Consider the following 18,314-nt stretch of genomic DNA (forward strand, 5'->3'; position numbering starts at 1 on the left):
TCTAGGTTATCAAAATTATCAAATTTCTTAATTCTTTCTCGATCAAATCTTGTGTTCTTTCAATATGAATCCGAACCCAAATAGTGGTCTCGAGCAAGATGTTGATTTTGATCCTAAAACTTTAATGTTATATGTGAATATAAGATTAGTATGTGAATCAATTAAATAGTTCATATGTAATTATTTGAGTTCATATGTGAATTAGTTAAAGTGTTCATAAGTGAATCAGTTATACATAGTTCATATGTAAATCAGTTAAATAGTTCATATGCGAATCACACAGGTTCACACATGTACTAGTTTGCCGCTTATTTGTAAAAACTACAAAACTACCACTCTATCTTCCACATAGTTATTACCATGCGACCGAATTATCCGGTGATGCACAATCAACCTCTCAAATTTTGACAAAATTAACGAAAAAGCTAGGATCACTTCTCTATTTCTCACATATTTAGCACTTCTCAAATAAATCTATGGCTATATATATAGGCGAAGGATCATGTGAGAAAGAAAGTTATGGTGAAAACCGTAAAAGGAGATCGGAACCTTTGATCACTTTTAATCTTATATCAGCCCATGAATTGCGGTTTAGAAAGAAATTGATATGGTGCACCTCATTAGTATTGTCATTCAATTATAATTGATCCAACGGTAGAAATCTTTTCTTACGTTTCTCACCATAACTTTCCTTAAACCACGTGTAAATGTATACAATTGTTTTTAAATATTTTTTTAAATGTGTCAAAACTAACGGTTGCTTAATTGAAAACCCTAGAAGAATAACCATCAACAACTATATTTGATCACAATGTTCTATAACAGCATATAAACATTTTCATTTTTTTTATTAACGTGGATATTCAACCCGTTATGCGAGCCGACTAATCCCAGAACAACCATCTGCTTTGCAGGTAGCCTGGAGTCACCGCATTTGAACCTCCGTGTCCACAAGAGGATTTTTATTCCTTTTTAGATTTGAACCTGAGACCTTCAAACACTTTTTGACATTTGAAGACCAAACTCAAACCAATCAGACACCACCCTTGTGGTTTAAACATTTCCAATTTCCATTTTCATAACTAGAACTTATAACTTAATTATTTTAAAACTGAATGATATCGTTAAATCACATGTTTATAATACAGACAAACAAATATAGAAAAAAGATATAAGAATGCGAAAACAAATCACATGCATCCATTCATTTCAACTGAAGATTGAAAATATCGTGGTATATTTTCTAAAATTAATGGCAAATCACTGGGGTTTTTGTTTTGCTTTTTTAACCATATTCAGCATATGAACAATGGCAAAACGGGAAGCGTTATAAATGTGATAGTTTATGGGCAAGGTAGGGTTGATTGGCCCCTCTATTCCAGTCCCAATCGGTATTTTCGTTCAAATGTAGGTCGGCTGGCTTGCTTGCGTTCAAACGAGTTTATGAATGAACGAAATCAGTTGAAGGAGTGGGCAAGCATGTTGCGTTCTGTTAGGCTATAGATTACTAGAACAACTGTAGTTGAATGGAACTGATAATATTTAGAAATAATAAAAGATTAAAACTAAAAAATTAATTAATTTTAAATTTAAAATATTTAAAAATTTACAAAAATTGGAACAAAACTAATTATACAAAAACAAAAAAACAAATTAAACCATGTTTCTCGTTTTAATTTGACACCTATATTGCTATATCTTTTCATCAGTTTTTGACAGGATATCAGTTGTTGTATATTCACCAGGAAGTTATATATGATTATATGTGATTTGTACAGTAATAAACATAACATTGATTTGTGATTTGAATCAAGTATCAAAGTGTTATGTGTGATCTTGTGTTGAATCACATGCGGTTTTAAATGTTTCATACGACATGACATTGTTTATATGTTTACATATGTTGTTAATCATATGTGATATAATCTAAGAAGATAACATGATTGTTAGATTATATTATCGGTGTAATCATGTAGATAAACACATGTGGTCTAATTAAAAAGAATCACATACATCGGTGGCATTTGTTTTTTAAGAGGTGTTGAAGTCTGATGTCACTTCTGATTTATAAGAGGTGGACCCAAAGTCTGAAATCTAGTTCAGTAAGATTGTTTGTTTTACGTCTGAAGTCGGAAACATGAATCGGTCAAACTAGTGTAAAAATATAAAAGATAAATATATTTTTTACAAAAGTATAAAAGATGGATAATTTTTGCTAATAAATATCTTCCAGCCCCCAAATATGAACCATGTGATAGAAGACAGATTAAAATTAAGAGGTATTAAGTGGTACATTTACCACTTAAAATTTCAGAGGACATTTAGAGCTTTTAAGCTCTTATTTTAAAAATAAAACAAACGCTCTTAATACTCAAACATTTGAACGAATCAGACTTCAGAGGTATTAAGAGGTAATTTTAAAAAAACAAACAACCCCTTCATATGTTTATTTGTGTGGTTAATAGCATGTGATCATCTATTATATGTAATGCATTCCCTAAATCATATGTCATCCCGTAAATGATGACATAATTGTTATGATGTGTTATCATGTATTTAATCACATGTGATTATAAACAGGATCACATGGTTGTCATTTTCGATGCATTCCCCAAATCACATGTGATTCACTAAAATGATTCACATGTGATCTTAAACAGATTCACGTTATTCATGTGTTTTTAATGATATGCGATATTTTTAGTAACAATTTAAATGTTATTTTTTGTTCTTATTTTTCTTGATGTTTTTTTTCGATTCCATGTTTCATCTTCGTGTTTCACTTTTTTCCGTTTCATGTTTTATATTTTCGTTCTGATGCTTCATGTTCTATTTTTTTAGTGGTAGTTTCATGTTTTATGTTTAATCGGTTTCATTTAACGAAACGCAGCCAAAAACTGAAGACTCGTCCCTACCCTTCATTGATGAAACAAAAAATCTTTGATAATTACAGTCTCTGACACTTGAAGAAACTGAAATTAGTTTTCACATGAAAAGAACCACACATAACTGTATAATTATTTCATGCAAATACATTAAACATAAACACATCCAAACATAGATACAATACACAGCAATATGGTTTCACCGACTATGCATTCTATTAAATTTTCATAACAATATACAATAAAAAAACCAGTAAACATTAAGACATTAAATCGGAATGCGAACAAATTTAATAGATCGAGAAAGAAAAAATGGCAAAAAAAAATACCATCAGATTCTTCTACAGCAAATGATCAACATCAGATATCGAAAAGAACAAATCGATTGATGAACATCTTCTCAACAAATCTAGTGGATCGATTAATAGATAATAATTGTAAATAAATCAAAATGAGAAAAAGACAGTAAAGCCCTTTAATAAAAAAAAGACAAAGGAATAAAAGATTTTGATTGGTCAAATTTAATTTGCAAAGTTTGTATATATCGACTTTTTAATCTAACTTTATTTTCGTTCAAGTATTTTCAGCACCTCCAACTATATTCATCTACCTTTATCTTCCAATTTTAATAACTTTTCACGAACTTTTACATATATTTTGATCACTTTCACATGTATGAATTGGTTAAAGTGTCGGCAGTAGAACAAAAAACAAGTTTATTATTGAATTTTCATACATATACACACACACACACACATATATATATATATATATATATATATATATAACTTATAGATTAGAGTCAATTACATTTTTATTCCTTATGGGTGTCACCTGTTATCAAGTTTGGCACGTCTTTTAAACTAATTACAGATTTGGTCACTATGGTTGTCATTTTGTTTCAATTCTCGTCCCTTTGACTAATTCTAGTTAAAATGGTTAATAGATCAGTAGTTCAAACAAGAATGATTTACAAGGTAACGTATGAATGGTTCATGAGCCTGCATTTCATATCAGACAAAGCAATAAGGGTTCGTTTGGTTTCACATAATGTTTTCGTGAGATTTGGAATTGGAAAATTTTGGAATTTTTGAGGTATTTGGTTTGTAGTTTGGAATATAAATGAATACCATTCTCTATAATTAATCTATAAAAAAAATTATAAAGATAATTAAATTGCATAAAATGCTAAGCACCACACGAAATCCCATGTTTCATTGAAATCTCGAGATTTCAATTCCGGACTTTCCTTTAAACCAAATACAGAATGAAATTGAATCTCATTCCAATCTCATGTTTGATTTGAATGATTTTCGTGATTTAAAATCATCGAGTTGCATTAAAATTCCACAACCAAACATTTTTCATTGTTTTATTTATTTTTTATATTAAATTTAATGAAAATGTTCGATTGTTAATTGGTTATTTATTTTTCATGACGATAAATTCAAGTTTAAATTTTGAATTTTTTAAGTAATTATATTATTAAGTTTTTTATTTGATACATATTTTTTTAAAAAGGAACCAAACTTGATAATGGATAACAACTATATAAACCAAAATTGTAATTTACTGTATATATTATATAATATATGAATAAATACTCAGACTTGGGATCATGTGAGATAGAGTTGTTTTCGTGAGACATGATTTTTACATTTGAAACTCCATAGCAAAACACTGTGAATGTAACATTCACAGTGTTTTTGCTGTGAAGGTTCGACTTTTTTTTACTAACAAAAGTTTCAAAAGTAAAAATCGTGTCTCACGAAAACAGTATTGTCTCACATTAACCCAACTCTAAAAACTTACATATAATAAATAAAGAAGGCGGTATGGCCCTTACAAAGTTCCCTACCAGCATAGAGCTTGGAAAACTCGAATCGATCAATATTCAAACTAATTATAATGATCATTGAGCGTTATTAATACGATAGAATATTTCAATTATTATTTCCATTCATATAAAAATATACATATTTAATTTTAAATGTAAAATATATATTTAGACTAAATAAAAGTTTTGAGTTTAAGGTGGCATTTGTTTTTTAATAGGTGTTGAAGTCTGAAGTCTGATTTCACTTCTGATTTATAAGAGGTGGTGCTGAAGTCTGATATCTAAATCAGTCAGACTGTTTGTTTTCATGTCTGAAGTATGAAATCTGAATCAATATAAACACGAACAAAGTCTGATAACGACTAGAAGCAATATTCATTTTGCATTAATTGTATCGTCATCATCCACTTGCTCGTTGGTTTGATCATACTCTGAAAATAACTCATATATAGAAGAAATTGATTTGCAGAGATCGTTTTGCAAAGATTGATTTAGATAGATCGGTAGCTTAAGACCGAGTGATCTGAGAGATCGATATGGTGTCCAGATCGTATGATTTGGTAGCTGGATATTAAGCGAGAGATCGATATGGTATCATCGTGTGCGAATAAGAGACCATTAAGAGTTTAGACTACCACTTAAAAATTTAGAGAACTATAAAAAATTTAGTCCTAAAAAGTTCAAAAAAAATAGTTTAAACATCGTCTCTTTTTTATTAAAAATAAAAAAAATGGAAAAAAAATAAAATAGGACGGATCATCCTCGGGGGGCGATTGGGTGACGTGGATCGCCCCCGGGGTAGATCCACGCAAAACGAAGTGAATAGTGTTGTACCCTAAAATGATGTATGTGGGACCCACCAAAAATGATTTTTTTTAATTGTTTTTTGTACTTTTTTGGTAGAAAAGAAGGGGATCGCCCCCATGGTCATGGATCGCCCCAAGGGAGATCCATGTAGTCGTTTTGGCAATTTCGTAAAAAAATAGTTATTTCGTCAATATATCAGGTATATTTTAATATTTTGTTGATTTTCCCTTTATTTAAACATAAATTTTAGACACCTTTCCATGGTGTTTTCCTATATATATAAATCTTTGCACATTGCTACTTGCTAGTAATTCTTTAAATCTGCCATCGCCAACCCCCCCACCCCCCACCAAAATGCAGGCCAAAACATTCAATTTCATCCCATTGAAACCGTCGTCGCCGGCGATCAAACTGCGACGACCTCAGGCGATCTCGTTCCCCGATAGTGTCCCTCGAAACATTTCCATAACCATACCAACTCAAGAAGTTTCGACTTCCGTTCAAGATGAAAAAGTCGCAGCTTATTGGGATTACCAGTTTCTGTTTGTTTCCCAACGATCAGAAACTGCTAATCCCATCAGCTTACGCATTTGCGAAGGCTCCATACCTGCAAATTTCCCACTCGGCACGTATTATCTGACTGGTCCGGGTCTGTTTCGCGACGACCATGGCTCAACGGTGCACCCGCTAGACGGCCACGGATATCTTCGAGCGTTCACGATCGATGGTTCGAAAGGTGAGGTCACCTTCATGGCTCGATACATTGAGACCACGGCGCAGACCGAGGAGCACGACCGTGAAACCGGCAAGTGGCGGTTCACCCACCGTGGCCCGTTTTCGGTGCTGAAGAACGGGAAAAAGATCGGAAACACGAAAGTGATGAAAAACGTGGCTAACACGAGCGTGTTGAAGTGGGGAGACCGGTTGTTTTGCTTGTGGGAAGGTGGTGCTCCTTACGAGATTGAATCTGGATCGTTGGATACGATCGGAAAGTTTGATCTGATCAACGGTGATGATGGATCATGTAGGTCCGACGACGGAGATGCGGTGGTGGAGGGTGGTGGAAGGCTGTTGGATCTTGCTGCAAGCATATTGAAGCCAATATTATATGGTAGAAATATTGATTTATATTTATATATAATAATTAATTAATTAATTAAATATTAATAAAAAAGAATCCTTGTACGCAGGTGTTTTCAAGATGCCACCCAAACGGCTGTTGTCGCATTACAAGATTGATTCTTCGAGGAATAGACTTCTTATGATGTCATGCAATGCAGAAGATATGCTCCTCCCACGCAGTAATTTCACCTTCTACGGTAAGTTTGTGTGTGAAATATTTTCAAATTAAACCAGTAGTGACGGATAGGTTTGAGTTTGGTTTTAAAAGTCAAAAGTATTTATAGGTTTCAAGTTTAAATCCAAGAAGGAATAAAAATTTCTTTGTGGCCACGAACGTTCAAATGCGATGACTCTGGGCTATCTGCAAAGCAGATGGTTGCCCTAAGATTAGTCGGCTCGCATAAATGATTGGATATTCAGGTTCATAAAAAAATTCTAAATTAATTTTTTTAAAGATTTATTTAATTTTATGTGTATTTTAAATTATGTTTCTCAAAACATATATAAATCATATAATATATTCTCTCTGTCTTTATTTTTTTAACGAAATAATTATTATGTCCTTGTCATTATATTTTTGTATGAATGAGACATTTTTACTTGCCAAAATCCTGATTTTATTGTTTACTCCTTTTCATAAAATACAATCTTTATTTCAAAAGAGAAAAAAATGTCAAGTAATTTTTAACTATCGCTTATTGTAATGTTTTTAAATATTTGATTTTTTTTACTGCTAAGTAATTTTTGGTTTCGAAAAATATGACGTAAACTTTAAAACGGAAACAGGGTAAAGTTAAGTTGGTTCCATTTTGATGTTATTTTTCCTTTTAAAGCTATTTGTTATCTTCACGCATCACCGTCCCATAAAATTAGTTCAGAGATATGTAAACAATCTGATTTAAACACCCACGATTCAGCATTTTCTATTTTTGTATGATACATATTATTTTAAGAATTAAAACATTTTAAATATTGATTAATTTATTTTGCAGAGTTCGATTGCAATTTCAAGATGGTAGAGAAGAAAGAATTCAAGATCCCAGAACATCTAATGATCCACGACTGGTCTTTCACTGATTCTCATTACATCTTGTTTGGAAACCGAATCAAACTCGACGTTCTTGGTATATATAATCCTCTTTATAGAGATAGATATATCATAAGTTAGATTAGAACTGATCATATCTCGTAGTTATCTACTTATAATTCATCTCTATATTAAAAAAAGGCTTATGATTAATGAGAATTACAGATTCATTATCTCTATTTACTGTTATTTTATTTGGATTTTTTTTAACATATGATACTCTTAACAAACTTGTTACGATTCCGAAAAAAAAAACACTCTATAAACTTATTGTAACACTTTTAAATATATGATCGCAGGATCAATGGCAGCAGTATGTGGATTTACTCCAATGATATCAGCATTATCTGTAAACCCTAGCAAATCCACATCTCCAATATATATGCTTCCTCGTTTTCATGATGAAGGATCAGGGAGAGATTGGAAAATCCCCATTGAAGCTCCTTCTCAAATGTGGGTTCTTCATGTCGGAAATTCGTTCGAACACAAAGATGGTGACGGAAACGTGCAGATCGAGATCCAAGCGAGTGGTTGTTCGTATAAATGGTTCAATTTTCAGAAAATGTTCGGTAATCAAGTTATTGTTTTTCATACGGCTAGAAAACATAGTATCACCGACAGTGTGAGCCATCGGTAATCCGTTGCCAATGTCTACTAACCAACGGATTACCGACAGAACTAATCTGGTCGGAGATTTCTAAAACTAGCGACGGTGATATCCATCAGCAGTTGATATACGACACCGTCACGTCATACTTTGAAAAATAAAAATAAGGGACTACGGATTATCTTGAAAATACCATTAAATTGTCGACGGATTATTGACAGGTTTTTTCCGACGGATAGTAATAGAATCTTCGATTTACTGATACCGAATGGTGATTTACGTAACAGGATACGATTGGCAAAGTGGCAAGTTGGATCCGTCAATGATGAACGCAGACGGAGAAAATAACTTGTTGCCTCATCTAATCCAGGTTTCGATATTCTTTAGATGTAAAAACGTTTTTTTGGCTATGTTTGTCGACCATAAGCATACTTATTATTTAATCTTATTGAAAAAAGCTTTGTGTGATAAGCCATATTCCAACTTATAAGCTAAAGGGTTGTTTGTTTACCTCTTAATAGTTCAATTAAGAGGCAACCTCTGAACCATTAAGAGATGAATCTTGTTTGGCAAAAAAAAAAAAAATCTACCTCTTAGTAGTTCTAAAACCCTCTGAATGATTTTGTATCATAGATCTCCCTTAACCATTAAGAGCCCTAATTTCATTGTACACAATTACCAAACAATTATATTTCAGTTTGCACTATATCATGAAAGTCTCTTAATCATTCTACATCAAATCATTCAGCAATTGCCAAACAGCCCCTAATCTTTTGAAATGCTATTTGAAGTAGGGTTTTAATAAGCTAACATGGTGTTTTTTCCACTTTTTTAGGTTATACCCTTAATTTTTTTCTAATTAATATTTTAATTTATCTTTTTAGATCATTTTATATTGTCATCTTGCTTATCAACTGGTTCTTACCAAATTTGACTAGTTTATCAGCTAGTTTGTTACCAATAGTTAGTTTTTTAGCTAACAACTAGCTTATCAACTAGTTTATCAAACATAGTCTTTGTAGTTGGAACTTGACCTAATCAGACTGAGTACCGGTTGTTGGTTCTATGACACACAGGTTTCGATTAACTTGGATGCAAACGGAAATTGCAAAAAATGTCGTGTGAATCCTCTAAACACACAATGGGAAAAAGCAACCGATTTCCCAGTTATCAATCAAGATTTCGGTGGAAGCAACAACAAGTACGTGTATGCGGCGACATCTTCAGGTGTTCGTCGGGAACTTCCGCATTTTCCATTCGATACAGTAGTGAAGTTCGACACGGTGACGAATTCGACCCACACGTGGTCAACGAGCGCCCGACGGTTCATCGGTGAGCCCATTTTCGTCTCGAATGGAAACAAAGAAGATGATGGGTACCTTCTTGTGGTAGAGGTACATGATCATAATGACCTAAAAACCATTTTTCCAAATGAAAATTTAAATTATTTTTTATTATTTTTAATTAAATGACAAATTATTTGCAGTATGCAGTGTCAAAACAACAATGCTATCTGGTGATTTTGGATGCAAAGAAGATTGGGGAGACCAATGCAGTTGTGGCAAGACTTGAAGTGCCAAAATACTTGAATTTTCCTATAGGATTTCATGGTTTTTGGGCTCCTACAATACAACACTACTAGAAAACTGGGTATTTTTGGCGGAAAAATCCGTCAGAAAATTACTGATGGATTTCCGACAGACAACAAAAAAGTCAACTTTCGTTGAATTCCGTAGAAAATCTGCCAAAAAGTTGACCAGTTTGGTAGTGTAAATGTTATGCAGTGTGTTTTTGTATCATTTTTATTAGCACATCCATTCTATTCGGTTGTTAGATTTTGTTAGTGGATTTATTGTTTTATATAAAGATAGTATTTATTAGGTTGTATCGTAACAAAATTGGGTTTATAGGATTCTGAAAAAAAATTAAGTGTATTAAGACAAAAATAAAGTGTCGTATCTAAAAGTGTTACAATAAGTTTATAGGACGTTTGTAGGTGTAGTGATAAGTTTTTATGACCTTTTTAAAATAAAGTCTCGTATTAGATATTTTACATGATAGTTTTTATAAGTGTCCAATAAACCAATCTTTTAAAGACACTTGTTTTTAATGACGTCGTATAAAATAGCTAATACGACAATTTACTTTTAAAAAGATTCTAAAAAGCATGTTACGATATCCAAAAACATTCTATAAACTTAAGTGTTAAATTAAGTTTATAGAACGTTTATTGGTGTCATATCTAAAAGCTTTTAGATATGATACTTTTCTATATCGTATAAACTTAAGTCTAAGACACTTAGGGGTTGTTTGATTGGTTTTTGATTACATCTTGTATGGATAAAGTTATATGTGTAGATTAATCTGTCTGGAAATATTGGGAGGGACATGTTTTTGGAAAAATAAATTGGCTTTCTGCATAAAACTCTCTTAAAAACAGGGTCGTCCTTCGAACTATTAGTATTATTATTTTTTTGAATTTACTGCTATTTCTTATGATAAAAACAATATATTGAAGAGTTTTCGTACATATCGAGTGCCCTTTTTTATATCTCGCACAGAGCCTATAAAATGTCAGGAACAAGTCTGCTAAAAACTTACTGAATAAGTCATTTTTGTATCAATAAGTCACTACCAAACAGTCATATATAGTTGCACGAATAAGTTGTGAGTTTCAATATATGAGCTTATTAAGCGGCTAACAAACCATCACTTAAACACTTTAGGGGCCTTATTGTAACACACCTAAAATATATACGAGACAATTTTAAACATGTAAAATTGAAGCGACAAATAATGGATCAAATATAATCATCCAATAAAAGGGGAAATAATATAAGTTTACAATTATAATGGAAGGTTAAAAGTACTTGGAGGTCTTAGGTTCAAATCCAAGAAAGAATAAAAACACTCTTGTGGTCACGGATGTTCAAATGCGGTGACTCTGGGCTATCTGCAAAACGGATGTTCGCTCTGGGATTAGTCGGCTCGCATAGCGGGTTGGATATCCAGGTTAATAAAAAAAAATGCCTCTACCGGCACAACCCACTCCACTAGAGCCTTAGGATCCCCACCGCTAACGGTACCTGATATACATGTCATTTGCAAAAAAAAAAGTGTTAGACTTAATGCCTAGTGAGAATAAACAGTTATTGAATAAAACTATAAAATGTTAAAACGAAAAACATAGCTTTAATCAACTCACGTTTACCCTTGAAATGGCATAAAACATCCGAGATGTCGATGGAGGCCCGATTTACCATTTATTGTGACGGAACACATAAGTAAGTCACAGACCAATGCTATACGAGCATCTCTTATAGGTAAGTAACCGTTGGCATCAACCAAATTCAGTCTATAGTCAAATGAGATAATAAGCTCGTTCACTTGAAAATTACATAATAATCACAATGATTTCTGACAGATTTTGTAATTTTGTCGATTTAGGAAACACTGATAATTGAGAAATAAAAACAAAAAACGTAATGTTTTTGACATATTTTTTTAATTGGACTATAAAAGTTAAGTTTACAACATGAAAAATATATAACTAATACATGTGTATATGGCGGTTGGTTCGATCCAAACCGCTCAAAAAATGTTCAAATCATAGACCAGACCAAACGGTTTAGCTTTTTTCCAGATTGAACCGGACCGCCGACCGCTCAAACCGTGATTTTTCTGAACAACGATTTAAGCGGTCCAAAGATTTTTTTGGACACCCTTTAACTATAATTAATATTTAGTTCACTTTTCACGATAATTATTTCTTGTCATAAGTGGAAAAAAAATCTGGATCTGTCTCTGACTATACTGTATACACTCGTTTTATTTTCAACTCATTCAGCACACGTTCTGATATACGAAAACGAGAGAAACAAAAGTCGACCAACTAGAAACTAACGTAACTTCTAATCGAACAAAGTCATTCTAAACTCCATATTGGAATTTTTTATTCCGACTTTTGATTAAAAACGGAGATCGATCATGTCTCCATGCTCCTTGTGATGACGACTACCAAGAGTACGACTACGGAGAGAAGTAGCGAAGATCGTACTTTCTCTTCCAACATATCATCAACTTTTGATGTGGAATTCCCATTTTTTGACATAGATTGTACTGCTCCAATGACGAAAACCTCCAATTTCTCGATGAACTCCATGAATTTTAATCTCATGAACGCAAAAATCCACTTAACGATAACGGTTGTCGAGTCGAGTTCCTCGTCGTTGCTCGTGGCTCTCTCTTTGGTTCCTGCGTCACCAACACAATGTTCATTGCGAGACCAAACAATCATTTGCGACATCCCAAATCAAACCGTCGCAAAAATCATGATTCGGTCTATTTGGGCGACAATTATGGTTAAAGTAAATGAAAAATGGTCATTAAATTCGTTTTGGTCCGTCCAAAAGAACCAAACCTTTTTTTGATTAACCTGGATATTCAACCCGCTATGCGAGCCAACTAATCTCAAGACAACCACCTGTTTGAACAGAACCAAACCTATTTGTGTATATATATATTTATATATATATATCTGTACCAATTAATACAGATCGGGTTGATTAATTAATTGACGAAGAGGTAACAAAACAAAACCTGTATTTGGCAACAAGCCTTGAAGATCTTGAACTGCATTGTTCCTTAGGATCGCATCCCACACCTCCGTATCGGATGATAATGATGCCACCAATCTCTGCATAATTCATAACCGATTTACATTGAATTTTAGTAAAAAAGTAAGTACAATTTATTAGATCGAAGATAACAAATAATCTAGAACGACAATACAACTTCCATTACATAACTTACAAACCGTTATTGCTTTGCAATACATCACTACAACAAAATTGAGTTTATAGGACACCCCCAATCTCTAAGTGTTCCAATAGACCACTTTATAAGACTTAATTTATAGGACTAAAATATAAAATTTTCTATCTAAAGGTGTTGTAATAAGTTTATATGACGCTTTTTAGCGTCTTAACAAGTTGTTCAGGACATTTTTAATACAAAGTGTCGCATTAGCAACTTTATAGAACACTTTTGAGAAAGTGTCCTGTAAACTCAACTTTTTATAGGACATTTGTTTTTATAAGACAGTTTTTCAAATAGTGTCATATAAAGTTGCTAATGAGACGCTTTATATTAAAAGTGTCCTAAAAAACTTATTACGACGTCAAAAAACGTCATATAAACTTATTACAATGTCTTTAGATATGACGCTTTATTTTTTTTGTCATATAAAACTAAGTCTTATAAAGAGGTCTATTAGGACACTTATAAATTGGGAGTGTCCTATAAACCTGATTTTGTTATAGTGCATGAAAAACAATTACAAACCGTAAAAAAACCATGAATATTGGTGTGTTAGACGATCATTCAACTAAGGTACTTTTTTCGGTAAGCAATTACTACAAAACATTTGGTACACAACTATTTCGGTATCGAAACCGCACTTTTACCCAATTTTATATTAGCAAACGACCCCTAAAATTTGTTCAAATTACCACGTCATGAAAATGTTCTTCCAAAAATATCGACACCTACGGTGTCACAAAAAAGAACTTCTCAAAAGTTTTGACGACGTAAGTTGCGGCGACAGATGCAGCGACGGCAAAAGGCGTCGCAAAGATCAAATTCAAAGGATAAGGTTTTATTGAACACCTGGACTGAAGCATCAGTTTGCAGCAGATGGTAAGCATCAAGAAGTCTCTTTTCTCCCAAAGATCTCATTAGGGTTCTTGAAGAATCATATGGGAATTGCTCCAAACTTATTTTCCCAACTCCATTTTTTTCTGAATTTCTTGTACAAATTCCATCCATCACCCTGATTTCAAAACCATTTTTGCAGCATGTTCATTACATATGTATATGTATATGTATATGTATATATACATATACATAATATATATATATATATATGTGTGTGTGTGTGTGTGTGTGTGTGGAAGCTTAAATGGGTAAAAAGCTTACCTTCGAAGATCAGAAATGGCGTTTTGAACTTCAGTTTGAGAAGGTACAGGTCCAAAGATGGCTTTACTTAAAGACCCTTTTGCTTTTCTTTCACTTTCATCGACAAAATCGGAATTTTCAGTATACAAATTGGAAGAAAAAGGTGAAACAGTCTGAGAACATGGTGGTGGTGGCGGTGGTGGTGGTGGTGAGCGGTGGTTGCTGGCGGTGGTGGCCGGTGCTGGTATTGCTCCACCTCCTCCTCCTCCTCCCATATTTTAAAATCAATTGATGAAATCGAAGACTTCGTGTTCATCATTCAAGATAATGTTTGCTTTTGGGGATTATTTTCTTGAAAAGTCCTTCAGGTTTGAAAAATTACACTTCAGTCCAAATATTTGTATATGATATTCATTAATTCAAAATTGATTTTAATTTTTTTTATTAACATGGATATCCAACCCGCTATGCGAGCCGACTAATCCTAGGAAGACCACCTGCTTTGCAGATAGTTCGAAGTTACTGCATTTGAACCTCCGTGGCCATAAGAGGATTTTTATTCCTCCTTGAATTTGAACATGGAACCTCCTGGTGCTTTTAATCTTCGGAGCCAAACTCAAACCAATCAGGCACCACCCTTGTGGTTGATTTTAATATTTTTCATGTTTTATAAAATTGGTTTATATAAATACATGCATTGATTATTTGAAGTTGCATACCAAATAAAAACATTGACCTTTTATCATATATTTTCATCTCATTATTTAAAAAACGACATTTTCAAACTCATTTTAAACATTTTTTTGTGCAAAAATTGTTTACGGTCGACCATTCCAAGTCGATCCACACCACCACCGGCCTCATGATCATTAACAATGATAAATCAAGTACTCAAAAGTCCGATAACTGGTTCATTTAAAAGTATAATGCTCACAAAGTGCCTAATCAACAGTCAACTTCCACATTGTATCTATCAGACTCGAACCATTGACTATTTATGTAAGTATACAATCCCATAACTAAAAGCGCTACGTGTTTGTCATGGAGACGTTTTAAACTTTTTGTCAAATGAGAATTATAACACCATTCATATTATAAAAAGTTAAATAGAAAAATGGTATGTATACGTGACAAATGAAACGTACCAAAAATGATTGGTTTGAGCTTGACTCCAAAGGTCAAATGTGTTTGGAGGTTACGGGTTCAAATCCAAGAAGGAACCAAAATCTCCTTGTGGCCACGGAGGCTCAAATGCGATGACTCCGGCCTACCTGCTAAGCACGTGGTTGCCTTGTGATTAGTCGGCTCGCATAGCGGGTTAGATATCCAGGTTAATAAAAAAAAATGAAACGTACCAATTTTCACTTATTGAGACCATAGTTTATATTCTTAAATGATTTCGATTTTACTTAGACGTTTTTTCATTAAGTCGTAAAAATGTCTAAATTAAGATTTTAAATTCGTTATTAAGATGAAGTTCGGTTATTACATGTTTTGACGAATGAGAGATAGTTGCTCTCTTGAACAAGAAATGTAAGGATGAGAATAAACACATATATATACACACACGGAGAAACACACACTTGTATTGTGCACGAACTTTTGGTGGAACTTTACGAGTAAAAGACAAATATTTCGTTTGTTTGAAGACACAGAATAAAGAGAAATGGGAGAAAAGTCTTATGTGAAGCTTACAAGGGAGCAAGAAGCCTCGTTACAAGATGTCACTCCTGGAGAGCTCAATCAACCTATCGATATTCACGAGGTCTTTTTAATCTATCACCAACATCAATATTTATATACCACACACTCATATACATATATATATATATATATAAAATATATATATATATATATATATTCACACACATGTCCATGCATATATCTTCAGTTTTGATGGTACAAGATAAACTTGGGATTGCTAAACTTGGTGTCATTTTGATAGTTGCATGCTCGTAGATGCCCAGAATGTGGGCAGAGTTTACCGGCATCATATGAATCACCTGCCGATGAAGATTGGTCAACTGGAATATTTAGCTGTGCCGATGATCCTGATAGTTGTAAGTACAAATCTTGTGTCGCTAATATATTTATGCATTAACAACTCAGTTTCTATGATATCAATGGATGTTTGTTTGAATGCTCTATGGGTCTTTTTAGGCATGACTGGATTGTTTTGTCCATGTGTTTTGTTTGGGCGGAACATAGAGAACTTGAACGATGAGATCCCCTCCAACAATGCATGTATGTGTCACGTGTTATGTGTAGAAGGTGGCATGGCTCTTGCTACAATCATTGCATTCGTCCCTGGAATAGACCCGAGTACATCGTGTCTGATTACTGAGGGCCTTTTCTTCGCTTGGTGGATGTGCGGTATTTATACCGGCATGGCACGACAGTCGCTTCAACGTAAATATCACCTAAAGGTACTACATTACATTCATAGGCATGATATTGATTTGTAATTTGAATTTGATCGTGCATATCTAGACCCTAATTCTAAGTGGGACATACACTTTAGAGTTCATGGTTTAACGTACATTTTGTATAGGATTCGCCTTGTGATCCTTGTGGGGTGCACTGTTGCTTGCACTGGTGTGCAATATGCCAGGAGCACCGCGAGATGAAGATGCATTTAGCTGCAAACGTCGAAGATACCCTGGTGAGTCCGCCTCGTATTCAAGAGATGAAGGCCATCGAACAGAACAAGACGAATGCCGAGTCCACCTCTTCGTCTTCATCTTATTCTTCCTCTCCTCAAAGAAACAGCGAAGATGATACGAGTATGGAGCTTCAAGTCATTGAAAGATGAGCGGGATCTTTCGATATGAATATCATAACGAAAATCTATATTTTTCTTACCGGAAAAGCAGTTGTTGCTCAAACTTTTATTAGAAGTTATTGAGTCGAGATCCAGTTTTGATTTTAACTTAGGATTCTTGTGGTTTCGACTGATTTGCAGAATCAGGAACATAAAAGCTTTCCTCTTTTGCTGTTGTTTTTATTGTGATTCTCTTTATAATTTTATAAGGTGTAAAACTGATTTGTGTTTTATCGTGTCTTTTATCTGGTAAGAGGTAAACAAACATCTTATTTGTCTATTATTGTTCTCTAGACCATCAGCAATGATGTTTCTCGGTCGATTAACCTTCATCTATTCGTTCTCTGAATTGATCCTTAACGAATCAATCCCCACCTCTCTCAATTGATGTATTTTAATATAATTTATATGTGTTAAATATTGCCAATGACATATTTTCGTTTAAATAAATAGTAATTATATAATTTAGATGTAAATTTCGTAATGATGATGAATAAATATGTGAAATTGTATAAATTTATCCATAATTTGATACTATAATTTTTTGATGGGTAGAATGGACAATTTAACTAAATTTAGATGATTATCAGTTTACAAAAACAAACAACCTTAGGGACTGTTTATTTACTTTATAATAGTTCCATTAAGAGACAGTCTCTGAATCGTTAAAAGGTGAACCTTGTTTGGAAACAAAAATGTCTGTTTTTAATGGTTCTAAGACACTCTGAATGATTTTATATCTTGGGCATCTCTTAACCTTTCAGTGCCATAATTTCATTCTAACAATTACCAAACAATTATATTTCATTTTGCACTATATTATACGAGCTTCTTAATTAGTCTATTCACTTAATGATTCTACACCAAACCATTCAACAAGTGTCAAACAACTTGTTATTGTTTTCTTTATCAAACTTCAACACCACTTTTTGTCAATCAGAAGTACAATAAGAGTTTAGCATCTCTTAAAAAACAAACAGTATCATAATCTCTTAGAAAAAGTGATCACACTTTTAAATGCATATTGAGGGGGGTTATTATAAAAAAAGATAAAAGTTGAAGGGGCAACTATGATACATGACAAAAGTTAAAATGGATCGGATCACTCCCCGCCCCGCTACCCGGCTTTACTTCATATCTGGAAAAACAACACAAATTTGACAAAACCCCCAAATTTCAAATTAGGGTTTATC

General features: G+C 33.3%; 3 protein-coding genes across 3 annotated transcripts; 2 read left to right on the top strand and 1 right to left on the bottom strand.

Moving 5' to 3' along the window:
- Positions 1–5,883: 5,883 nt before the first annotated feature.
- On the top strand, positions 5,884–18,109 carry LOC112529074 (carotenoid cleavage dioxygenase 7, chloroplastic). Its single transcript, XM_025140148.1, has 8 exons — positions 5,884–6,640; positions 6,720–6,848; positions 7,644–7,775; positions 8,038–8,307; positions 8,633–8,715; positions 9,422–9,739; positions 9,832–9,972; positions 18,068–18,109. The coding sequence occupies exons 1-8, from the start codon at positions 5,884–5,886 to the stop codon at positions 18,107–18,109; spliced, it is 1,872 nt and encodes a 623-aa protein (XP_024995916.1).
- Positions 12,126–14,599, bottom strand: LOC112529322. The gene is made up of 4 exons (XM_025140547.1): positions 14,322–14,599; positions 14,013–14,175; positions 12,945–13,041; positions 12,126–12,599 (listed from the first exon to the last, which is right to left on the bottom strand). The coding sequence occupies exons 1-4, from the start codon at positions 14,573–14,575 to the stop codon at positions 12,331–12,333; spliced, it is 783 nt and encodes a 260-aa protein (XP_024996315.1). The 5' UTR covers positions 14,576–14,599; the 3' UTR covers positions 12,126–12,330.
- LOC112529323 (cell number regulator 6-like) lies at positions 15,967–17,112 on the top strand. The gene is made up of 4 exons (XM_025140548.1): positions 15,967–16,065; positions 16,246–16,360; positions 16,461–16,726; positions 16,852–17,112. Exons 1-4 carry the CDS (start codon positions 15,967–15,969, stop codon positions 17,110–17,112), a joined length of 741 nt encoding a protein of 246 aa, XP_024996316.1.
- Positions 18,110–18,314: the final 205 nt, after the last annotated feature.

The sequence above is a fragment of the Cynara cardunculus genome, assembly GCF_001531365.2.
Source record: "Cynara cardunculus var. scolymus isolate 2C chromosome LG 16, CcrdV1, whole genome shotgun sequence".
Classification (NCBI taxonomy): Eukaryota; Viridiplantae; Streptophyta; class Magnoliopsida; order Asterales; family Asteraceae; genus Cynara; species Cynara cardunculus.

Coding starts and splice junctions, on each gene's coding strand:
- LOC112529074 (XM_025140148.1), top strand. CDS start 5,884: ATGCAGGCCAAAACATTCAATTTCATCCCATTGAAACCGTCGTCGCCG. Junction 8,308..8,632: donor CAATTTTCAGAAAATGTTCG/GTAATCAAGTTA, acceptor TTTACGTAACAG/GATACGATTGGCAAAGTGGC. Junction 9,973..18,067: donor ATGGTTTTTGGGCTCCTACA/ATACAACACTAC, acceptor AATCAGAAGTAC/AATAAGAGTTTAGCATCTCT.
- LOC112529322 (XM_025140547.1), bottom strand. CDS start 14,575: ATGGGAGGAGGAGGAGGAGGTGGAGCAATACCAGCACCGGCCACCACC. Junction 14,176..14,321: donor GCCATTTCTGATCTTCGAAG/GTAAGCTTTTTA, acceptor TTTTGAAATCAG/GGTGATGGATGGAATTTGTA. Junction 12,600..12,944: donor AGGCTTGTTGCCAAATACAG/GTTTTGTTTTGT, acceptor TTGGTGACGCAG/GAACCAAAGAGAGAGCCACG.
- LOC112529323 (XM_025140548.1), top strand. CDS start 15,967: ATGGGAGAAAAGTCTTATGTGAAGCTTACAAGGGAGCAAGAAGCCTCG. Junction 16,066..16,245: donor AACCTATCGATATTCACGAG/GTCTTTTTAATC, acceptor TCATTTTGATAG/TTGCATGCTCGTAGATGCCC. Junction 16,727..16,851: donor AACGTAAATATCACCTAAAG/GTACTACATTAC, acceptor CATTTTGTATAG/GATTCGCCTTGTGATCCTTG.